Source organism: Scomber japonicus, chromosome 24 (assembly GCF_027409825.1).
Source record: "Scomber japonicus isolate fScoJap1 chromosome 24, fScoJap1.pri, whole genome shotgun sequence".
Classification (NCBI taxonomy): Eukaryota; Metazoa; Chordata; class Actinopteri; order Scombriformes; family Scombridae; genus Scomber; species Scomber japonicus.
The window spans coordinates 12,865,709-12,884,311 of NC_070601.1; the positions used below are offsets into that span (position 1 = coordinate 12,865,709).

The 18,603-nt window shown below is 40.9% G+C and overlaps 2 protein-coding genes across 2 annotated transcripts; one reads left to right on the plus strand and one right to left on the minus strand.

The window, feature by feature from the left end:
• The first annotated feature begins 7,492 nt into the window (after positions 1 to 7,492).
• LOC128354199 (L-threonine 3-dehydrogenase, mitochondrial-like) lies at positions 7,493 to 14,948 on the plus strand. The gene is made up of 10 exons (XM_053314466.1): positions 7,493 to 7,550; positions 12,213 to 12,407; positions 12,562 to 12,604; positions 13,190 to 13,260; positions 13,453 to 13,602; positions 13,712 to 13,884; positions 14,005 to 14,095; positions 14,192 to 14,284; positions 14,413 to 14,589; positions 14,682 to 14,948. Exons 1-10 carry the CDS (start codon positions 7,493 to 7,495, stop codon positions 14,819 to 14,821), a joined length of 1,191 nt encoding a protein of 396 aa, XP_053170441.1. The 3' UTR covers positions 14,822 to 14,948.
• Positions 14,949 to 15,954: 1,006 nt separating this feature from the next.
• On the minus strand, positions 15,955 to 18,288 carry c24h8orf74 (chromosome 24 C8orf74 homolog). The gene is made up of 5 exons (XM_053314467.1): positions 18,241 to 18,288; positions 17,365 to 17,548; positions 16,527 to 16,750; positions 16,251 to 16,406; positions 15,955 to 16,158 (listed from the first exon to the last, which is right to left on the minus strand). The coding sequence occupies exons 1-5, from the start codon at positions 18,286 to 18,288 to the stop codon at positions 15,955 to 15,957; spliced, it is 816 nt and encodes a 271-aa protein (XP_053170442.1).
• Positions 18,289 to 18,603: the final 315 nt, after the last annotated feature.

The following is an 18,603-nucleotide window of genomic DNA, read 5'->3' on the forward strand; positions in this document are numbered from 1 at the left end:
TATCTCCACCGTTGATCTTCGCAGTTTCTTTTGTTTTGTATTTTACACTGCCCTCACATTTTGTGATATTTCCACATGAGTATCTTTAGGGAGTGAAAATAATGATGTTTTAAGGTGTGACACTGTAGTTAATGTAGGGTTGTCACAATACTAAAATTTCGAACTCGATATCGATACCCAGGAAAATATTTGATACTTGATATCATTTTCGATACTGCAGGGATTAAAAATGACAAATACTTAAAGGCATAAAAAATATTTTATTAACATGAAAAACTAAAAAAAAAGCTGATTAGAACTATGAAAAGATCATGGTTTGGGTTAAAATGATCACTGGAGACAAGTTTTCACATTCCTTAATGATATGCAACCTTTACTGTCATGGCAACAGTGAACACCACAATTAATTGACATGAGCAAGACTAAGTCAATTAAAGTTTCTAAAATTCTTTCGATTATTTTTCGATTAATTGCACAGCCCTACCTCAAGTTCACTGTGTGGCTGTTATTCTGTGCTAATTTCACTATTTTACTTCTTATATCTTATCTTGTGTGTCAAAATGTAGTTCTAATGCATTATTTAGGTCCAGGTGATGTAATGTTCACATGGTGCCTGATTCTTAGATAAACCTGGCACAAACTGACTGACACTTTACAAACCAGCAGCAGGTCCTATTTCATGTGCACATATGTGACACTGCACTATGAAATATGAAACAAGTTCACTTTTTTCCTGTTACGTTTTATTGAAGCTTGGACAACTGCCGTTAACTGTGCTGTAGGTTATATTTACTACTGGAGGTTACTACTATTTACTATGCATATAGAATTCTATTAGACCAAATTAATTATCTCTACTAGTGGAGGAAAGGTAATATCAATGTATTCAACTAATCAAGTATTGTAATTAAATATCATATCCTGTATATGGATTCAGTTCTTTATCTTGAGCAAACACTAAACATTTTTTAATTGAGGAAATTTACTTCATTGCAGTTTTGCAACACAATTCATCATCATTTGGATTCAGAGTGCCACACAATGTTTGGTCCTGAGAAAAAATTGAAATTAGGTGGAGAGCAGGTGGTGACTGCCACCCACACACCCTCCACCCTGTAATACACACACACACACACACAAACACACACACATGCATGCATGCAGCACAGAGGAAGCTCAGTCCTGGTGGGAGGTCTGAGGTCTGGCCCTCCACATTCCACAGACAAGTGTCTAGCACCTGCTAGGCCTCAGTCAGCCTTTACTGGCCAACAGATTAGAACGACGGACACTCCAAATCCGTTTACTTTACAGTCTATGTGTTCGTGTGTGTGTAGGTGTGTGTGTGTGTTCGTGTGTTAGTGTGTGTGTTAGGGAAAGACAGAAAGACAGAGAGAAATCAATTTTGATTAATTCTGAGGCAAAATGCAAAATAGCTCGAGTATTGTTGTATTTGTTCATTTGTTTGGGGCACACACACACCTTGGGTTATACACACACACACACACACACACACACACAATATGCACAAGTCTGTCCTCCCAAAAAAAAACGACACATGTTGTAAACTCAGTTGCCAAAATACAAACTATAGTTACATTTGAGTGACAGACGCCATCCAGCAGCTGTAGTAATTATGACCCGCGGACGTGATGTCAGTAGTTGTGTTATTTACTGTTGCCCTGACGACAAAGGTTGCCTATCTTTAAGGGAGCACTAACCACGTTTCAAGCCAAACCATGGTCTTTCCCTTACTGTAGGCTCAGTGTAATGTTCTTACAGTGATGTTTAAAGGTAGCTGATGGTTAACTCTGCAGTGAACACTTCAAACGGCCCGTGTGCTCGTTTAATTTGCGGGACTTGTTGGTATGCACATATAAATGCACGCTCACTTTCAGCGGCCCATGTCTGACAGGTGCACATGTCAGTAGTTAGTTCAACCTGGATCAGAGCATTTGGTCTCACTCTGTAGCAGCCAGGCCCCCAGGGGGTGTGTGTCTGTATATGTGTATGAGTGAGTGTGTGTGTGTGTGTGTGTGTGTGTGTGTAACCCAAGGGCCCGATGCTCAGTACCCAGACACTACCCATATTGTTTTCTTCAGTGAAGCTGGAAAAAGGGGAGCTGATTTACAGAGCTGTCTGGCACTGGGGCACACGGATGCATGACTGACTCAGCCTAATGGAGTTTTCAGCTTTGGATTTACACTTTCTCCCTCTCGCTGAGGAGCGGGGGGCCCGTACATGAGCGCGATCTGGCCACTGCGCGTCTCTGTGGCAGCTACGCTAGCGCCGTGATCTCTTCCTGCAACTGTTACCGAGTAATGTTTGCTCTGCCGCCAACCCGTCCTCTCCTCCACGCCACCTTTTGAGTGTGTCGGCGCGGCAATCTGGAGGTTACGCTTCCACAGATTGTGGCCAACAGATTTGATGTCCGCAATATGGATTTCTTTTTATTATGTGTGGTAATAAAAGCCACTGAGTCAGATGTGTTCTTCCACATGAAATGAAAAACCAAATGCTGGTTTTCAATGTAGTTTTCACAGTAACGTATTTAACAAGCCCTTCATCTATAATCAATGAGTGATTCTAACTTTGAAACTCCAGCCTGGAGATGTTTAGCCTAGCTTAGCATAAAGACTGGCTCCATCAAAAGGTTTAAAAAAGGCCATCAACCTGCACCTTTAAAAACACCTTGAAAACACTAGTCCATTCTATGACTACATTTTCAAAAACCTGTCAAACTACTCTAATAATCAGTAAATGCAGGAAGTTTAATACTAACATTACAGGCACACAATAAGTGCTGGGATATCTGGAATATCTTGAATACGGTGAAACCTTCTAAACTCAGTTACCAGGGTGTAAATTATAAGTAATAAACAGTTGATATACATGCTCATACGTTTAGATTTTATTCAGTAAAATCAGAAGTAAAGCCCTGTTTAGTCAAATCACAATCTAACTGATTTAAGATGGAGGGAAGAGAGCTTTTAAATGCTTTAGTGTGCAATTCAAAGGTGAAAACTACTGAAAAAGAAATTTCTTTGCATCACAAACTAACCAGATTTCCTCTGTTTCAAACTACTGCTTTAAAATAATACACTTCCATTTGTTTTGCCTTGCACACATATAGATTTTACACAAAGAAATACAGCAAAACAAAAGCAGTAAACAAGCAAGAAGCAACGTTACTGACAGTTGACACTGATGGATAATCAACAAAAGCAAAAGGGTGCCAGAGCTTCCTCTGTCGCAACAACAACAAAAAAAGCAAGTCCCTGCTTATAAAGAGTTCAAAAAGCTGTCAAGAAGAAGAGGGGGAAGAAGAGGTTTCATACTTGTCTCTCCTCCAACATGGCAGCATGTCTCGGCCAAACCGTCATCGCCCTGTTACGCGTTAACCGTCGTGACATTGGGAGCCGTGGAGCCGGAGCTGATAATGCTGGGAATCCTACATTAACGTGTTAACTGGACCTAAATGGGTTTTAGTGTGTGTCGGATTGCTGGACTGCCATCAGGGCAGGACTGTGTGAGTGTGTGCAGCTGCCCCCGGACGCTGGCTTCCACAAATGACCCATTTCACAGCTCGCAAAGCGCTGAGCCTCCAAACTATGTGAACGAATCCATTCCTGTGCTGCTAGAAGGACCCCCCCACACCCCCCCACCCCCCACACACACATGACTCTAATATTTCTATGAGTGATCTTAATGACCAGCTTTATAATCAACACTCTAGTCTCAAGATTGTTGACTGCTGTTTGTCTTGTGATTAATATGTTATGATGGAGCTGCTTTGTCAGATATCATGTGTCCACAATGCCAACACTGTATGACTCCATTTAAAGGATGTGTTCACTTTTTATGTTCACAGTAGTAAAACACTAACTGTACATGGAGACTGATACTGGTGGCTCTCATCATTCCTCCTGTCTGTACTGGTCTTGTGATTCCAGACATTCATCCTAGAGTTCAGCTGAAGCTAATAAGAGGCTTCAGTAGTGAAATAAACTATTCCAGTCAGCTTCTTCCAAAGATATAGTATTTTTAATACAATATTGTCTTGTTTTTCTAACACAGTGTGTGGAAACTCAAAGAGGGAATTTGGTACTAAAATTATTTCAAATTTGGAAGATAACCTCCTAGATTGGTCTAACTTCTATTGGGAAGGAAAGATTACAGTGTGTGTGTAAAAATACAGAAAGATGTGAAGCTATCCTTCAATGGAGGACCAATAAGATTTACTATAAACATTACCAAAAACATTGTCATGCCACTCACAACAATTCACACATGTGCTAAATGATATAGTAGTCCTTGATTTAGTTGTTAAGTTTAAGGAAGAAAGAATTATCAACAGCATGATGACTGGCTGGCTGGTTGGTTGTTGTCTTGTCATGAGTAAAGATGACAATGTGCTAAAGAGTGTTTAGCTCCTGATTTAATTCCTGTAGAGCTGCCATGATTAATTGATTAATTGATTAGCTGATTGACAGATATAACAGCTAAATCATCATTTTTCAAGCAGAAACAGTGAATGAAGTGCTAAACGTGGTCAGGTTTCAGCATTTCATATGGACTCTCTGCTTCTCTTTCATAGTAAACTGAACATTTTGGGGTTTTAGTCATACCAAACAAGAGGTTTGAAGAAGTCATCGTTGAGAAGCTGTGATGGGAGATTAATCAGTTAATCATAAAACCAACATCCAGATGAAGTAATAATGTCAGCAGAGTTTAGCTGCAGCCCTGAGTCCCATAGTGAAGCTCTTGTGGCTCCTTCTTTGCTTGAAAAGGCCTCAAAATAGAAGGAAAAGCAGCCCGATCAAATCAGCTCAGTAAAAATGTCACACGGCCAATCACTGAGCAAGGTGAGACTACTCAAGGACTCGAGCTCTCCATTTGTGTGTGAGAGCAAACCGTGAGCGCCGGCTCCGATCCAGACCCGCTTTTTATTATTTCTTCATTTCGGGGGATTGTCAGGGGACGCTGAAGCATGATCGCCAAAAAACTCTGGCTGTATGTAACAGCTCCCAGCGCAGAAGCTTCGGTCCATCATCGACTGTTGGCACAACACGTAGCTAATGAACGCTATACAAACTGGAAAAACTGATTTCCTTAATCCACTTACATTTCTTTAGATTCTACGGTGCGGTAAGCCTGTTAGGCCGTAGAGCTGTGGCGAATCGTGCAGTACGTGTTGAAAGTAACTGCGGTGGGAGACTGAGGAGGAAGGAACAACTGCGGCACACTTGTCTTTCTGACGCGTTTTTTTTTTTTCCTTTTCGGATGCACTATGTAATATGCGATGGAATCACGCTCACAAAAGAAAAGAGAAAGCTTGAGAGAGAAAGCAAAGCTCTGATTTCTTCATTGCCTGTACAAGCGGAGCAATGAGCCTGAATTCGTCTCTGGGGTTTCTGCTACAGTGTTTATCAAGGGGGGGAGAAAAAAAGAAAGAGACAGAGAAGGATCAAGGTCTGTCCCTATAATTACAAAGATAGCACGGTCCCTCCCCAACAGAGCCTCCGAGGCGTCGCTCCCCGTCCCTTCATATTGTATAAAGACTGTTCTATCGGCTCGGGAACGGCATCATTGCTTGTAAATTAATTTGAGGTTCCTGTCAGTCGGGGGGCCCCCCTCTCTCCTCTCTTATCTGCCGGTGTAATATGGGAAGCTGAGAGGCTGGGGAGATACTGCTGAGAGCGCCGCAGAAGAAGAAGAGGAGGTGAGGGTGAAGAGGGGATGGAAGGGGAGGTGGAGTGTATAAAAGAGAAGATAGGGAGGAAAATAGAGGAGACAAAACAAGAGAAGCCAGAGGATTCCAGGAAGGAGCGGACTGGGTGATAAGTGAATATGGTCTGGCATCCTATTTACCCCTCCACCTCTCCTCCTCTCACACACACACACACACACACACACACACACACACACACTCACACATACAAGCTATTTGTCATCCAGACTGGACTCTACACCCAGAGGCCTTCGCCTATCAGCACTATTTGTCCGCGTGTCACAGCCCATGGATAAATCTTCTCCCTGGGATTCGTGTTTAAATGCGGCCCCCATTTCCAAAAAGGTCCAGCCCTCTCGTGATCACATGTGTTCAACACACACACACACACACACACACACCCTCTGACCCCTTCAGTTGTTTCTAATTAACCCCTCACCCACTGTATTTAGCCTCAATTCCCTAATGGCGATAAATGGGCCTGACTACGACCCCATTTAGAGTCATGATGGTGAATGAGGAGGGACACTGACTAAATGCTGGGATGGTGCTGAGGCTGAGCTAATTCACAGAAAATATGAGCTCTGTTACCCAGCAGGAATGGTACCTTATTATTAATCCATTAGAAATATATTTTATGATGGCAAAGCAGTTGCTGTTGTTCTCTTACTTATATTTGTGTGTATATATAGATAAGTATGTTATTATAAGCCACACCGTGTTGGTAGATCAGGTAGTTCACGTTTGACTGAAATCATTTGAGGCTGGCTAAACAAGGAGGTGAAAATAAAAACTGCACTAGATAGAGATGTGCTCAGCTTTTTTCAGCACTGGTTGTGGGGTGTTTTTTTTTTCTTGCATCCAAGACGACGGAGACTGTTGTGGGAAATCACAACACGGCTCCGTTAATTTTTAGACGGAGCAAACGCTGTGTGTAATGTTGATGAAAGACGGGTTATTAACAAGAGAGGAATGGGTGCTTTGTTTGTTTGCTTTTTTTTTTGGTAAAGTGTCAAAAAAGCAGTGGCCTGTAAGATTGTTGGGAGCTGTTTCTATTAAGTCAGACTTGGACAAAGTAACAAAACACTAGCACATCACTATAATACATTACAGGAAAGCTGATAATTGACTGTAATGAGTGTATATATAACGATACTCCTGAGCATCACTTCATTGTGTTGGTGGGATTTTTAAAGGCTTTGTTGCAAATAGGAGATATGTTTGTGTGTAAAAACAATACATTTCTTTCCACTCTGCATTCCCACACTAAACAAAGAAACAGAAAATCATTTACATGAAGTGAGAATAAGGAAAAAACAGCCTTGACTGTAGCTCATATTCAGATATTTGGCGGGCCTCCAGAAAACGGCAAAGACGATGGAGGATATCTGAGCTATATGAACAATGAGACATGCATCATCCATTGTGGGCCCCGTTCTGCACGCCTGGAACTGAATCCACCAGACCAAACCGGTTCATATCCAGATGCGTGTGGAGGTAGACGGGAACGCAGGAAGACGAGCGCCCAATTCATTCACTTCATCACGCTGTAGTCACTGAAGTACAGACGCTTCAACAAATCAATACAAATGACATCAATTTGCTTTAAATTTCAATCACTTCAGTGCACACCATTAATAGGTGGAGCTGTTATTTCACTAAAAAAAATATCTAATTGACTCATGTAGTTGTAATAATTACAATTATAAAATAGAAAACTGGCATTTCCTTCTTTTGCATTTGAAGGCCTGTAGGCTAAATAGCATGGATGAAGGCCTCTTGATGTCTGGGATTTCTAAGCCTCTACTGCCACCTGGTGGAAGTACAAACATCTACAGTATTGTGCATCACTTCTGAATGTGCCTCTATCACATCACATATGTATCATATGATTTAAGACTTAAAGAACTTTTTGAGTTTCCGTTGCATTATCATTACATCATCATATATTAAAGCAGCAAAACATGTCTAGAGTGTGTGTGTGTGCGTGTGTGTGTGTGTGTGTGCACTTGTCCACCACTCAGTTCGTGATATAACAGATTCATCTTCCTGCTAACAACAGAATAAATCACTGGTACATAATTAGCAGGTTGTGACTGACACTAAATTCCATCTTAATTACAGGAGGAAAATTTGTTCCATTCATTTTATTTGAGTTTGCATGAACACATCTTAACTAACTTAATCACGACCCTCACTGTACTCATCAATGCCCACAATAACTGGACACTCACTTCATTTTATTTTTATGGGACTTCAGAATTTTATAATAGCCATGCATTGGTATGCAGAGAATTAATGTAGCGTTAAGTTGCATTGCTGCTTAGTTGACTGTTCATATTTCATGTTAGACAGCAGTAAGTGTTTGCAGTGGTTGGGTTCATTTAAACCACAAAGGCCTTCTGTTCTCTTATAAAGGGTCAGTCAAATAACATCTAAAAAATAAGAGTACATGTTTAACAGTGGACTGGTTCAGAAGTCAGGTCATGTGAAGAAATATGCTCTAAAGTAGGGCTAATTTAACTGATTTATGTAGTAACTCATTTGCATTGTGGTGTAATAAATCCAGCCATGTAACATTCAATTACAGCCCTTTTCACACCAATAAGAAACCATGCACATACCACAGATACATGATTTACTCATTTACACATAACTCTAACCATTTCCTGCAAGTAATGAAAGCCAATGAGTCATTATGCAGCAACGCTCAAACACAATAACAAGAGTGAAGGCATTTTCTCAAGAAACTTCAGCACGAGCTCATAAATCACACACTAAGCAGGTGACTGAAAGACCACCAACAGAAACACTGCTAATTATACAAAGCAGCATTAGCAAAAACAACAGCGCTAACTTCTTTTACATCAACAAACTGCAGAGCAAAGAGCTCAAAGAGACATTTAACTATCAGAAAACGTCACAGAAACAAACACAAATCAACAGGGGGTGTGTTTCTCTTACTTTGCCGCAGTCAAGCTTTTCTTTTCCGTCGAGTGAAATGAGACGACCCACTGCGCTTGTTGATGTTTTTGCTAGTTAGCATCACAGCTAGCTAGTGTAGCAAATACGGACTAGCTAATTATTGTTAACAACAATAGAAAAAAGATAACTCTACTAGTTCCATTAAAAATATGTTTTTAACTTTCTGTTGTTTGCTCGTAAGGCGTATAATGGCTGCCAGCTTCAGACTTCATTTCATAAATTCATTTCTAGAGATGTGTTCATTCACAGTTTCGCGGTAGGATGATAGTGACTGAGCGAACCTGTTTGTTTAATACTTCATTACTAAGCAAAATGCACCTGCACACAAACACACGCGCATTTACCCGCCATAACCTAGGGGGCGCTGTTTCACTCACTTCAGCAAAACAGGGAACTTGGCCCTGGCAATAGTTTAGTTTAAATAGTTATTATAGTTCACTAGTTGTAATAGTTAATATATTCATAAATATTTAAATGTAGTTTGAGTATAGTTATATGTGGTTTAAGTAGTTAATATAGTTGAAATATCAGACATAACAAAAGCCATCAAATCTACAAAACAGCCATCACACACTGCTGAAGTCAATTCAAACCACTACCATGAAAACATGTGGCAATAAATAATGGTCCCCACAACAACCTCCATGCATGATGAACACAATATTTTCTATCTATCCTGGGGCCTGTTTCAGGAAGCAGGTTTAACTAACTCTGAGTTAAAACCTTAACTCTAGGTTGACCAACTCTGAGCTGTCAAACTCAGAGTTTTGGGTTTCAGAACAAGGGTTAACAGTTAGTTCAATCAACTCTGAGTCAAAGTAACTCTGAGTGAAGCTCTGCATGAGGAGATACCAAGCCCTCATCAATGGAGCACGGATAACATGATTCACCATGACAACAGGAGAAACAAAGGGCTCAGTCCTCCTACTTCTCCCCAAAGGAGTTAGAAATATTAATGAATACATGCAGATGATGAGTATATTTAAGAAAAGTATTAATGAAAAAAAGAGAAACATTTTGTCTCGAGTGGTCGACTTATTCAACATTTATATTCTGTGTATGTGTGTGTGTGTGGCACATTTAACATTCATGCAGACCCCAACAGGTACAAAACATAGGCCTACTTGGCAGCAACTGAATATGAAATATAAAAATATAGCTCAAACAAGTAAGGTATTGATTACAAACATTTGTGGTGTTGTTTAGCCTGCCCTCATTAAACAGCATTTAAATGCTACATTCAACATGTTATATATATTTCAGTAGTTGATGAAATCTTCTAAGGAAAGAAGAAAGTCAATTTTTCAGCCATCCCAACACTGCCAGTATTTAATATTGTCTATTTGAAAGCAACATCTACATGCCTTTATACATACAACACTAAAAAAGTAAACGTTTAAGTGTAATAGTCAAATTTAGTTTTATGTTTGGGCACTTGCACCATAATTTAACAGTAGCTGGTATGGAGAGAGAAAGTTCCTCACTGGTAGCGAACCAGCGACATTGCCACTGTGAAGCATGAGCAGTAACCACTTGGCTATCAATCACCTTCAAATATTGCCTTTGTGACTGCCCGACAGACGGTTGCTGTGGAAGAACTTATTCTGAACTGAGAACATGTCCATGTGGTGTCGTACAGACGATACGAGGGCTGAGAATATTGTTCAGATAAATTATTGATTGTACAAAAAAATGGAAACACTCAAACAGAACATCATCAGAGAATGATAAAACATTCTAGCAGGGTCCGATCACCCTGACGGAGATTTATGCTTCGTATTTGTGCTTCAATATTAACTGACTCTTTAAGAAAAGGACACACCATGTCTGACATCTCCTTCAGTCTGCGGGCTTCAACTAAAAAGGAGGAGAAACTCAGGGTTAGTTGAAGAAAACCTGCTAGCGAGCAGGTTAGGTTCACGGAGTAAGTTGCCAGAGTAACTGACTCAGAGTTAAGCTGAACTGGCTTTGTGAAACCGAAAAACCAGAGTTTCCCTCATCTCAGGGTTAACTAACTCAGAGTTCTCATTAAACCTGCTTTCTGAAACGGGCCCCTGATAGAAAATATTGTTATTATTATTATTAGTAGTAGTAGTAGTAGTAGTAGTAGTACTATTATTATTCGATTCAGTGTTTACTTTGAAAACCTCAACAGGAAACTTGCACTTTATTTGGGCAACGCCTCTCCACCTGTCAGCCAATCACAGAGCTAGGAGCTTCTTCTCGTGTTCCATCACAAACAGGAGCCGGTTGAAGGAGCATCAACTCGCCTTTCATTTGTCTGTCATTCAAAGTAAGGAATAAAACATGTATGCTATTATGTTTATGTAGCCAGGTGCGCAGACGCTAACATGCCTGCGTTGCTAAGTTTACCTCGCCCCTGTAAAGCATCGTTAGTTATAAAATCATATAAAAAGCCAAAGTTAATGTCAGATGGTTAAATGAGCGCTCGGCTAACGGTACTGTTATCTAACATGCAGCAGCAAGAGGAGGAGAGATAAAGATGTTAGCTGGTCTAGACAGATATTCTCCTATTAACAGCTAATAACGACTGTAGCCTAGCTTCTGGTAGGTAACACTATACTAACCCTAATTAGCCACATACATCTAAAATGTAGTTTAAGAAAGGAAGGTCACGCCGAACTTCATTTAAAAAACGCAGAATACAATTTTTTCCATCTTTTTTGAGCGCATATAGTTTGTATTAGACGATATAACTCTTTTCAATAAATCAAAAGGATGTTAATTTCAATTCGGCCTACAACCTACTGTACACAAATAAGTATATAATTCAATACAATACCAGCTTTGGTAGTTGGTACCCATTTTCTTCCTATGAAAAATAATAGAGAGTATGGTTGAATTTATAAGGTACGCAGTTGTAAGACCATTACACCCATCTAGTTAAAGCTTTGGACTTCTATATTTTATCAGATATGGACACAATAATGACAGCATCATTTAATACAGTTCAAAAGCTTTTAATTGCTCCAGTCTTAAATGTTTTAAATCTGTAATTGAGTTTGGTTGAGGCTGTCAATGTGGTTTTATTGGAGACTTAAAGCCCCAATGTGTGGAGCTGTAATTGTGTAATTGCCAAGTGTTGGTAGTATTTTTGCTGGCAGTTTTCTCTGCCAAGAAAACACATTGTAATCTACACTAGTATCTATTGCAGGACCACCAGGTGTAATCGTACAGGTGAAGGTTGATAGTTTGGATTTGCATTTGTTGTCCCACATTAATCCCACTGCCCCTGTAAGCTTAAGGGTGGTCTGGAATATAAAGTAGTCTATATTTAGATCAGGCGACCAGAAGGCTGTAAGAAGCTAATCTGAGGTGGGTGCGGGGTTTAAGGCAAGACTCCATTCACTAAATAGTACATTTGCCTTTACACTTGGCTCCAGGACAGTTAGTAAGGCTTATTAAAGCGCAACAAAAGCAGACCTGTTTTTACTGTTAACACCAGGACAGCGTCTGAAGTTCTTGCTCTTGTTTTCAGGTGGTTTTATGATGCTGGTGGTGCGGTTGCTGAGAGGTGCAGTGAAGCATGCTGGGAGCAGACCCCCGTGCAGTACTGAGCGACTGATCTCAGCGGCACGTGGTATCAGCTCGTCCTCGCAACACTTCTCTGCTTCTGGGAGAACTCAGTCTGCACACTGTACAGATACCGACCACCCCAAAATCCTCATCACAGGTTGGTTTGTGCACATTATTCTCACATTATTGTGTCAAGCTTTTTTGTCAACTCTTTTTCCTTGTTGTTTTTTGCTTTGTATTTTTCTATATTATCTAAACAAACACAGTTACAACAACTCTATTATCATGGTAATCAATTGTTATCCTTCTAGGAGGACTTGGACAGCTTGGGGTCGGGCTTGCCAAGTTGCTTAGGTAAGTGGGTTTTTTTTCCACAATTGTCTTTTTTTTTTTGTATTACAAATGTCTGAGAGTGGCACCAAAAAAACCTGAAAAATCACAGCTATTGTTTGTGTTTAATTGATGCACTGTTGTCTCCTATGACGACTGTGATCTTAATATTATTTATTATTAATATGTTTTTAGTTGATTTTCATTGTTTATAGTTCTCTCTACTCCCCATATTCTCTCTCTATATATTGGAATAGCTAGCTAAACATAACCAATGTTAAAAAACAATTTAACTGTGTCAATTAAACTTTTTTGTGGTCTGCTGAAATTTTCTTTGATTTTTCACACCTCTGTTTGGCTTGTTGTCTGTGGTCTGTGTCTGTGCTGTGGCGTTGTAGCGTTTAATACCACTATGCAGTCCACACTTTCACATTTCTTTGCCGGTAGGTCTGTGAAATAGGTATTAATTTTTTTTATAAATGGTCTTAAAAAGGTCTTAAAAAGACTTAAATTTGACTTGAAGAAACATGTAGGAACCCTGACTACTTAGAATTTAAATTAGTCAGACCTGTCCCCAGAGCTGATTATGCTCATGTTTCACCTTCTCAGGAGACGATTCGGAAAGGACAACGTGATCCTGTCTGACATCCGGAAACCCCCCAACCACGTCTACCACAATGGTATGTATATATATATATACACACACACCTAATAAATGTCCACCTAAAAGTCAGTATCAAAGAGCGATAACTGATTTTACACTCACAATTATTGCATAAAAGAGGCTGAGATACCAGTTTCCCCTCCAATAACCTCAATGAGGGGTTATATTCTTGTAATAAAAGTGCATGTCATTCTTGTGTCCTCCGCAGGTCCGTTCATCTTCTCAGACATCCTGGACTACAAGAACCTCAGGGAGATTGTGGTCAACAACAACATCAGCTGGCTGGTGCACTACTCCGCCGTGCTGTCAGCTGTGGGAGAGAGCAACGTCTCACTGGCCAAAGAGGTCAACATAACAGGTACCTGCACAAACACACTTCTAAATTTTAACATATGTTTGCAGCATTAAGCAGCACATTAGAGCATTCTTTAAATAGAAGCTTATGTGCAGCCTCTCTCTCTTCATAGGTCTCCATAACATTTTAGACATAGCAACCGAACATGGTCTGCGTGTGTTTGTCCCCAGCACGATCGGTGCCTTCGGTCCGTCCTCACCCAGGGACCCCACCCCTGACCTGTGCGTGCAGAGACCGCGCACCATCTACGGCGTCTCCAAGGTCCATGCCGAGCTGATGGGTGAGGTGAGACGCAGATAGACACAACCACAAATATATATTATGTTCTGTAATTTATCCTTGTGTTTTTAGAAGTCATTTTATTTGGTGTTTCTATTCTTTTCTCTCCCTCTCTCTCTCTCTCAGTACTATCACCATCGGTATGGGCTGGATTTCCGCTGTCTCAGGTATCCAGGCATCATCTCAGCTGATTCGCAGCCTGGAGGTGGAACCACAGGTGAGTAGGTGTGGAAGTACCAGTGTCTCTCGACTCACTGTTGTCATTCTCTGTCTCAAAAATCACTCCATCTTGATCTGTGTCTCTATTTCACAGACTATGCCGTCCAGATCTTCCACGCAGCTGTTAAAACTGGTCATTTCGAGTGCAACCTGCGCAGTGACACGCGGCTTCCTATGATGTATATTGGTAATGCAAAACTTTGTCATTTTCTCCTGGAATTGTGGTTCAACATTTTAATTTCCTGAGCAAAATTCACATCTTCATCTCCTCTTTTTTCCTCTCTTCCTCTTCCTTTCCATCCTCCTCTTGTCCAGACGACTGTCTCAGGGCTACTCTGGAGATTCTCGAAGCTCCGGCAGACATGCTGGCTAGCCGCACCTACAATATCCACGCTATGAGCTTCACGCCACACGACCTCACCCAGGAGATACAGAAAGTCCTGCCTGACCTCAAAGTCACCTACAGTGTGGACCCTGTGCGGCAGGCTATAGGTGAGACTTCTGGAAGGAGTGAATGGAGTGATGAGTTCAACTGTGACACCTGACACCGCTACCAAATATGTTTTTATCTCTCTCCTGTTTAGCGGAAGGCTGGCCAATGGCGTTAGAGGACAGCGCGGCGAGGCGGGACTGGGGTTGGAAGCACGAGTATGACCTCCAGGAGCTGGTGCAGACCATGCTGACTCAAATCAATACGGGCAACCATCTGGCACAATCCAACTGAGCCTTTTGTAGCAAAAAATCAGTGAAAATCAGCCAAATCCATGCAAAGCTTGACTTGAAAGTGTGTGACTATGAAGATTTAAGCTTTTTGTTAAGTCTTACCTCAAATGTTGATGAGTTTAAATAGAAAAATGACACAATCACAACACTAATTTGACAATGTAGGTTCAATATAAACCTCCATATCAGACATTCCATATCATTCAGGATGATATTTCTTTATTAGATTTGTGATCTTTCTTTTTCCTCTCCTTTCACTGTCCATCCATCATCATCATCATCTGGGATTGGAGCTTTTGTGTGAAACTAAAGAGAGTTGAATCCTCTCTCTGAATGTACTGTATGTATGTATTTATGTCCTTGTTAAGCTGTATCTGTAAGTATACAGACACATCTGTTGTAGCTAAATGCTTTTCCTCAGGTGGGGTGGGGGCACTTCTTCCAGTTGGCCTTTAATAAGAGCTACACTCCAACTGGTCACCAATAAGTACTGTAACCATAAGGACTGAAAGGCTTTACCGGGGGTACTGTTACTACAGAAACTGCAGAAGCCACCCGAGCTTTAACCGAAATTGCCTGCTGCCGTTTTTCTCGTGATAGTTTCAAGAAGGGAAGCAGATCAAAATGTTTGAGTTTAACTAGAATAGCTTTATAGGAGCTACTTGACCTTTTTGCACTAGTGAGCGTTTATGTATTTTCTGTTGTTTCATTCATATTTAAAATCTTTTTTTTTATTGTTGCTTTCTGTTTAGAAGCTGCAGTCTGGGTGCTAAATAATAATGAATGTTGGCTCAATGAATGCATTAGCAGTCATATTATTTAAGGAGTTCTTTGTTGGTAGTTTTTGTACATTTTCATGTTATTTATAATGCTAGTATTTGCAGCTTACTGGTCAAATAAAAACAGGGACATTTTTAAAATAAATAAATCCTTTCCAGTCTTATGAGTTTTTTTCTTCTTTACAAACATGCTACACTTAACCTTAAGAGTTGAACTTCTAATCCACCTACCACCAGATGCCCAGAAGATAATGAGATGTGATACATGTTAACACACACTTTGCAATGAAATAGATCAGAAACAACAATAATCACACTCACATCTCAAGCATCTTATCACACTGTGTGACCTGCTTTACTTTTTTCCTGTGTGCAGCTTTGCCTTTGCAGATGTGTCTGGATGCGGGCTGATGTGAGCTGGAGCAGGATTGTGGAGCCTCCCGGTGGCCAACGCTACACACTGCAGTTTGAGCTGCAGGATGTCACCGAGCAACGAGGCTTCTTGGTGCAGAGAAGCCAGCATCTGTCCCTCTGTGGCCTTTACCGCTGCACGCACCAGCTGCAAAGCACCATGCAGAGAGTGTCAGATGAAATGCTCATCAAGGCATGAAAGATATTCTCAAATGCTTTCACTGGTTTTCTGAATCTTACCTCTTTATGCAGCTGCTCCTCCTCAGGAACATTCACATCCTCTACAGTGACCCTTAACCCCTCCCTGAGGCTCTTCAGCTGCTCCTCCTTCTGCTGCAAACTTGCTGTGAGTTGGGCTTGCTGTTGCTGATGCTCCCACTCATTCAGCTCCATGCCCTGCAACACAACCCCACCCACCCCCAACTGTCCATATGCTACATTCTAGATAGGAATCCTGACTGAGAACAACTAATAAACATAAACATTGGTTACAAGTGAATGTCAAACCTTCCTTACCTGTGCTAGAGGGCAGGGTGTGGGTGGCAGCTGCACCTCCAAGTGTATCTGGGTGATGGACATGTTAGCAGCTCCACCCACCACCGCCTGGAAGAGCCTACGCCGAGTGATGCAGGTGTCTGTGAGGTACTGGGTTAACTCATGTCGGTGGACAGGGGTGAGGTTCGGCAAACACTCGGACAGTGTGTCCATGAGTAAGGATGATAGTTTGGGTAGGTCATGACCTGAGGGGGAAAAGAGAATAGATTTTAAAAGTTTGAAAAAGGCAGAGAGAGAGAGAGAAAGAGATTCAGGTTCATTAAATAAACTTAACTCCAGCAAAGGAAGATGGGTTGCAAAAAAGAACATCTGTACAAGATGATCATTTAAATTTGGAGTATTTCTACTGCTGAAAAGTGCAACATTTCCTCCATCACAGTGAATCCAACACCCACTTACCTTCATGTTACGTTTATCTGACAACACAGTCTAGATGTTTCAATAACACTTAATGTGATTGAAATTCAGAATGTGACCTTTTTAACAGCACTGGAAAAAGAACCATTTGAAAGCTCTCAGAGAACGCAGCGCTCTCTTTAGTGGCAATATAAAAAGGTCCTTTGCTCCGAGGCAACGATTTAATGAATGCACTGTGTCAAGTTACATCATGAAGTGTGAATATGTCTGTTTTCGTACAATGTTAGACCTTTGGATTTACATGTCTGATGAATGGGTGTTCACACTCCCATTGTGACTGAATGGGAGCACATCGCTGTTGTTCGGCACAATTTGGAGACAAAGCAGAGAAAGAAAAGAAATGATATGTTCTTAGAGAATAGCAGAGGCTGTTTGCTCTGACCGTCCAGCTGTGGGAAGATGTCTTTGACGATCACAGCTGCCCGGATGACATGAGACCAGGAGAAGCCACGGGATGCTGCGAACATAGCGGTGTCATACACAAACTCCTGATGGAAACGCCGGCGCTCATCACAGAAGTCGGGCCATGAGAAGTGACAGTTGAGTCTCTGCAGTCCAGCCTCTCTCTGATGGACGGTGACACACACACAAAGACAAACATTTGTGTTAAATTCATGTCAGTCTGAGTCAATTCACTGATCTTCCTCTTTCTACTTCAGATGACAAAAACTGACTTTTAGTAGGAAACATACATTAGTAGAGCTATAATGTGGTGCTTTCAAGTGCTGCTAATACTTCCTACTTGAAAATTCCGAAATTGTGCTTCTGGATACTTATAATTTGTGCTTTTTTCCCCCTCAGTGAGACATCCAGAATCTATCTTTTTTTTAGAACTGCTTTCAAGTGGCCTGACACAAATCATGCTTCAAAGTGGTGTTTTAACATTTTAATCTTGAGAACTTTAAATTGGCAAATATTTAGTATCAATCTCTAATGCATCTGGAAGGCCTTTTGCTTCTGTTAAAGGATTTTCTAGGCTTAGCTAGATAGTATTTTATAGCTTACTACAGATATTAAATATTATAATCTGGCCTCATACATACAGTAGACAAGTGTAGGGGTCAATAGCAAGATACAGGATGCAAAGATTTTGAGATACAACATTTTTGATGGACATAACTCTCTCATTCTAGTCTTGTATTTCCTAATTGTGTCCGTTAGTGTTCGCTACTTAATTTTCCTGACGGTATTTGAAGGCACCATAATATCCCGACCTTCTGTTTGCATGCGTTAAAAGATTATGTGATGAGTTTACTACCTGCAGCCTCGCTATGTGTGATATCTCTCTCTCTGTAAGGGAATCCATCCGTCATTAAACACACAAGCCCGCTCCGTTGCTATTGGAGACGGACGTACGCCGCTGTCAAACGGGATGACGTCAGGATCATTTCCTTCTCCCCTGTCACATAAAGAGGACATAGGATATTTAATTAACTCTTAATGAAGATACTGTGGATTTTCAGAGAGTTTGTTAGACAGTAGCAGAGCGGCAATTGATGTAAACAGGCTTATCAGTCGACAGATGGCTCATGCTGATTTAATCCTCTTTTATCAAGCCTACATGAAGCCCACTCCTCATTTTCTGTCTCCCCTCTGTTCTTAGCCTGCGTCTCCTCCTCCT

Bases quoted from the DNA above. Each gene is read 5' to 3' on its own strand.
- LOC128354199 (XM_053314466.1), top strand. From the start codon at position 7,493: ATGGATGAAGGCCTCTTGATGTCTGGGATTTCTAAGCCTCTACTGCCA. The intron at 12,408-12,561 runs GTTGGTTTGTGC...TTATCCTTCTAG, and splicing joins CCCCAAAATCCTCATCACAG to GAGGACTTGGACAGCTTGGG. The intron at 14,285-14,412 runs GTAATGCAAAAC...CCTCTTGTCCAG, and splicing joins GCTTCCTATGATGTATATTG to ACGACTGTCTCAGGGCTACT.
- c24h8orf74 (XM_053314467.1), bottom strand. From the start codon at position 18,288: ATGGATTCCCTTACAGAGAGAGAGATATCACACATAGCGAGGCTGCAG. The intron at 17,549-18,240 runs GTAGTAAACTCA...ACCGTCCATCAG, and splicing joins CACACATAGCGAGGCTGCAG to AGAGAGGCTGGACTGCAGAG. The intron at 16,407-16,526 runs GTAAGGAAGGTT...GTTGTGTTGCAG, and splicing joins CACCCTGCCCTCTAGCACAG to GGCATGGAGCTGAATGAGTG.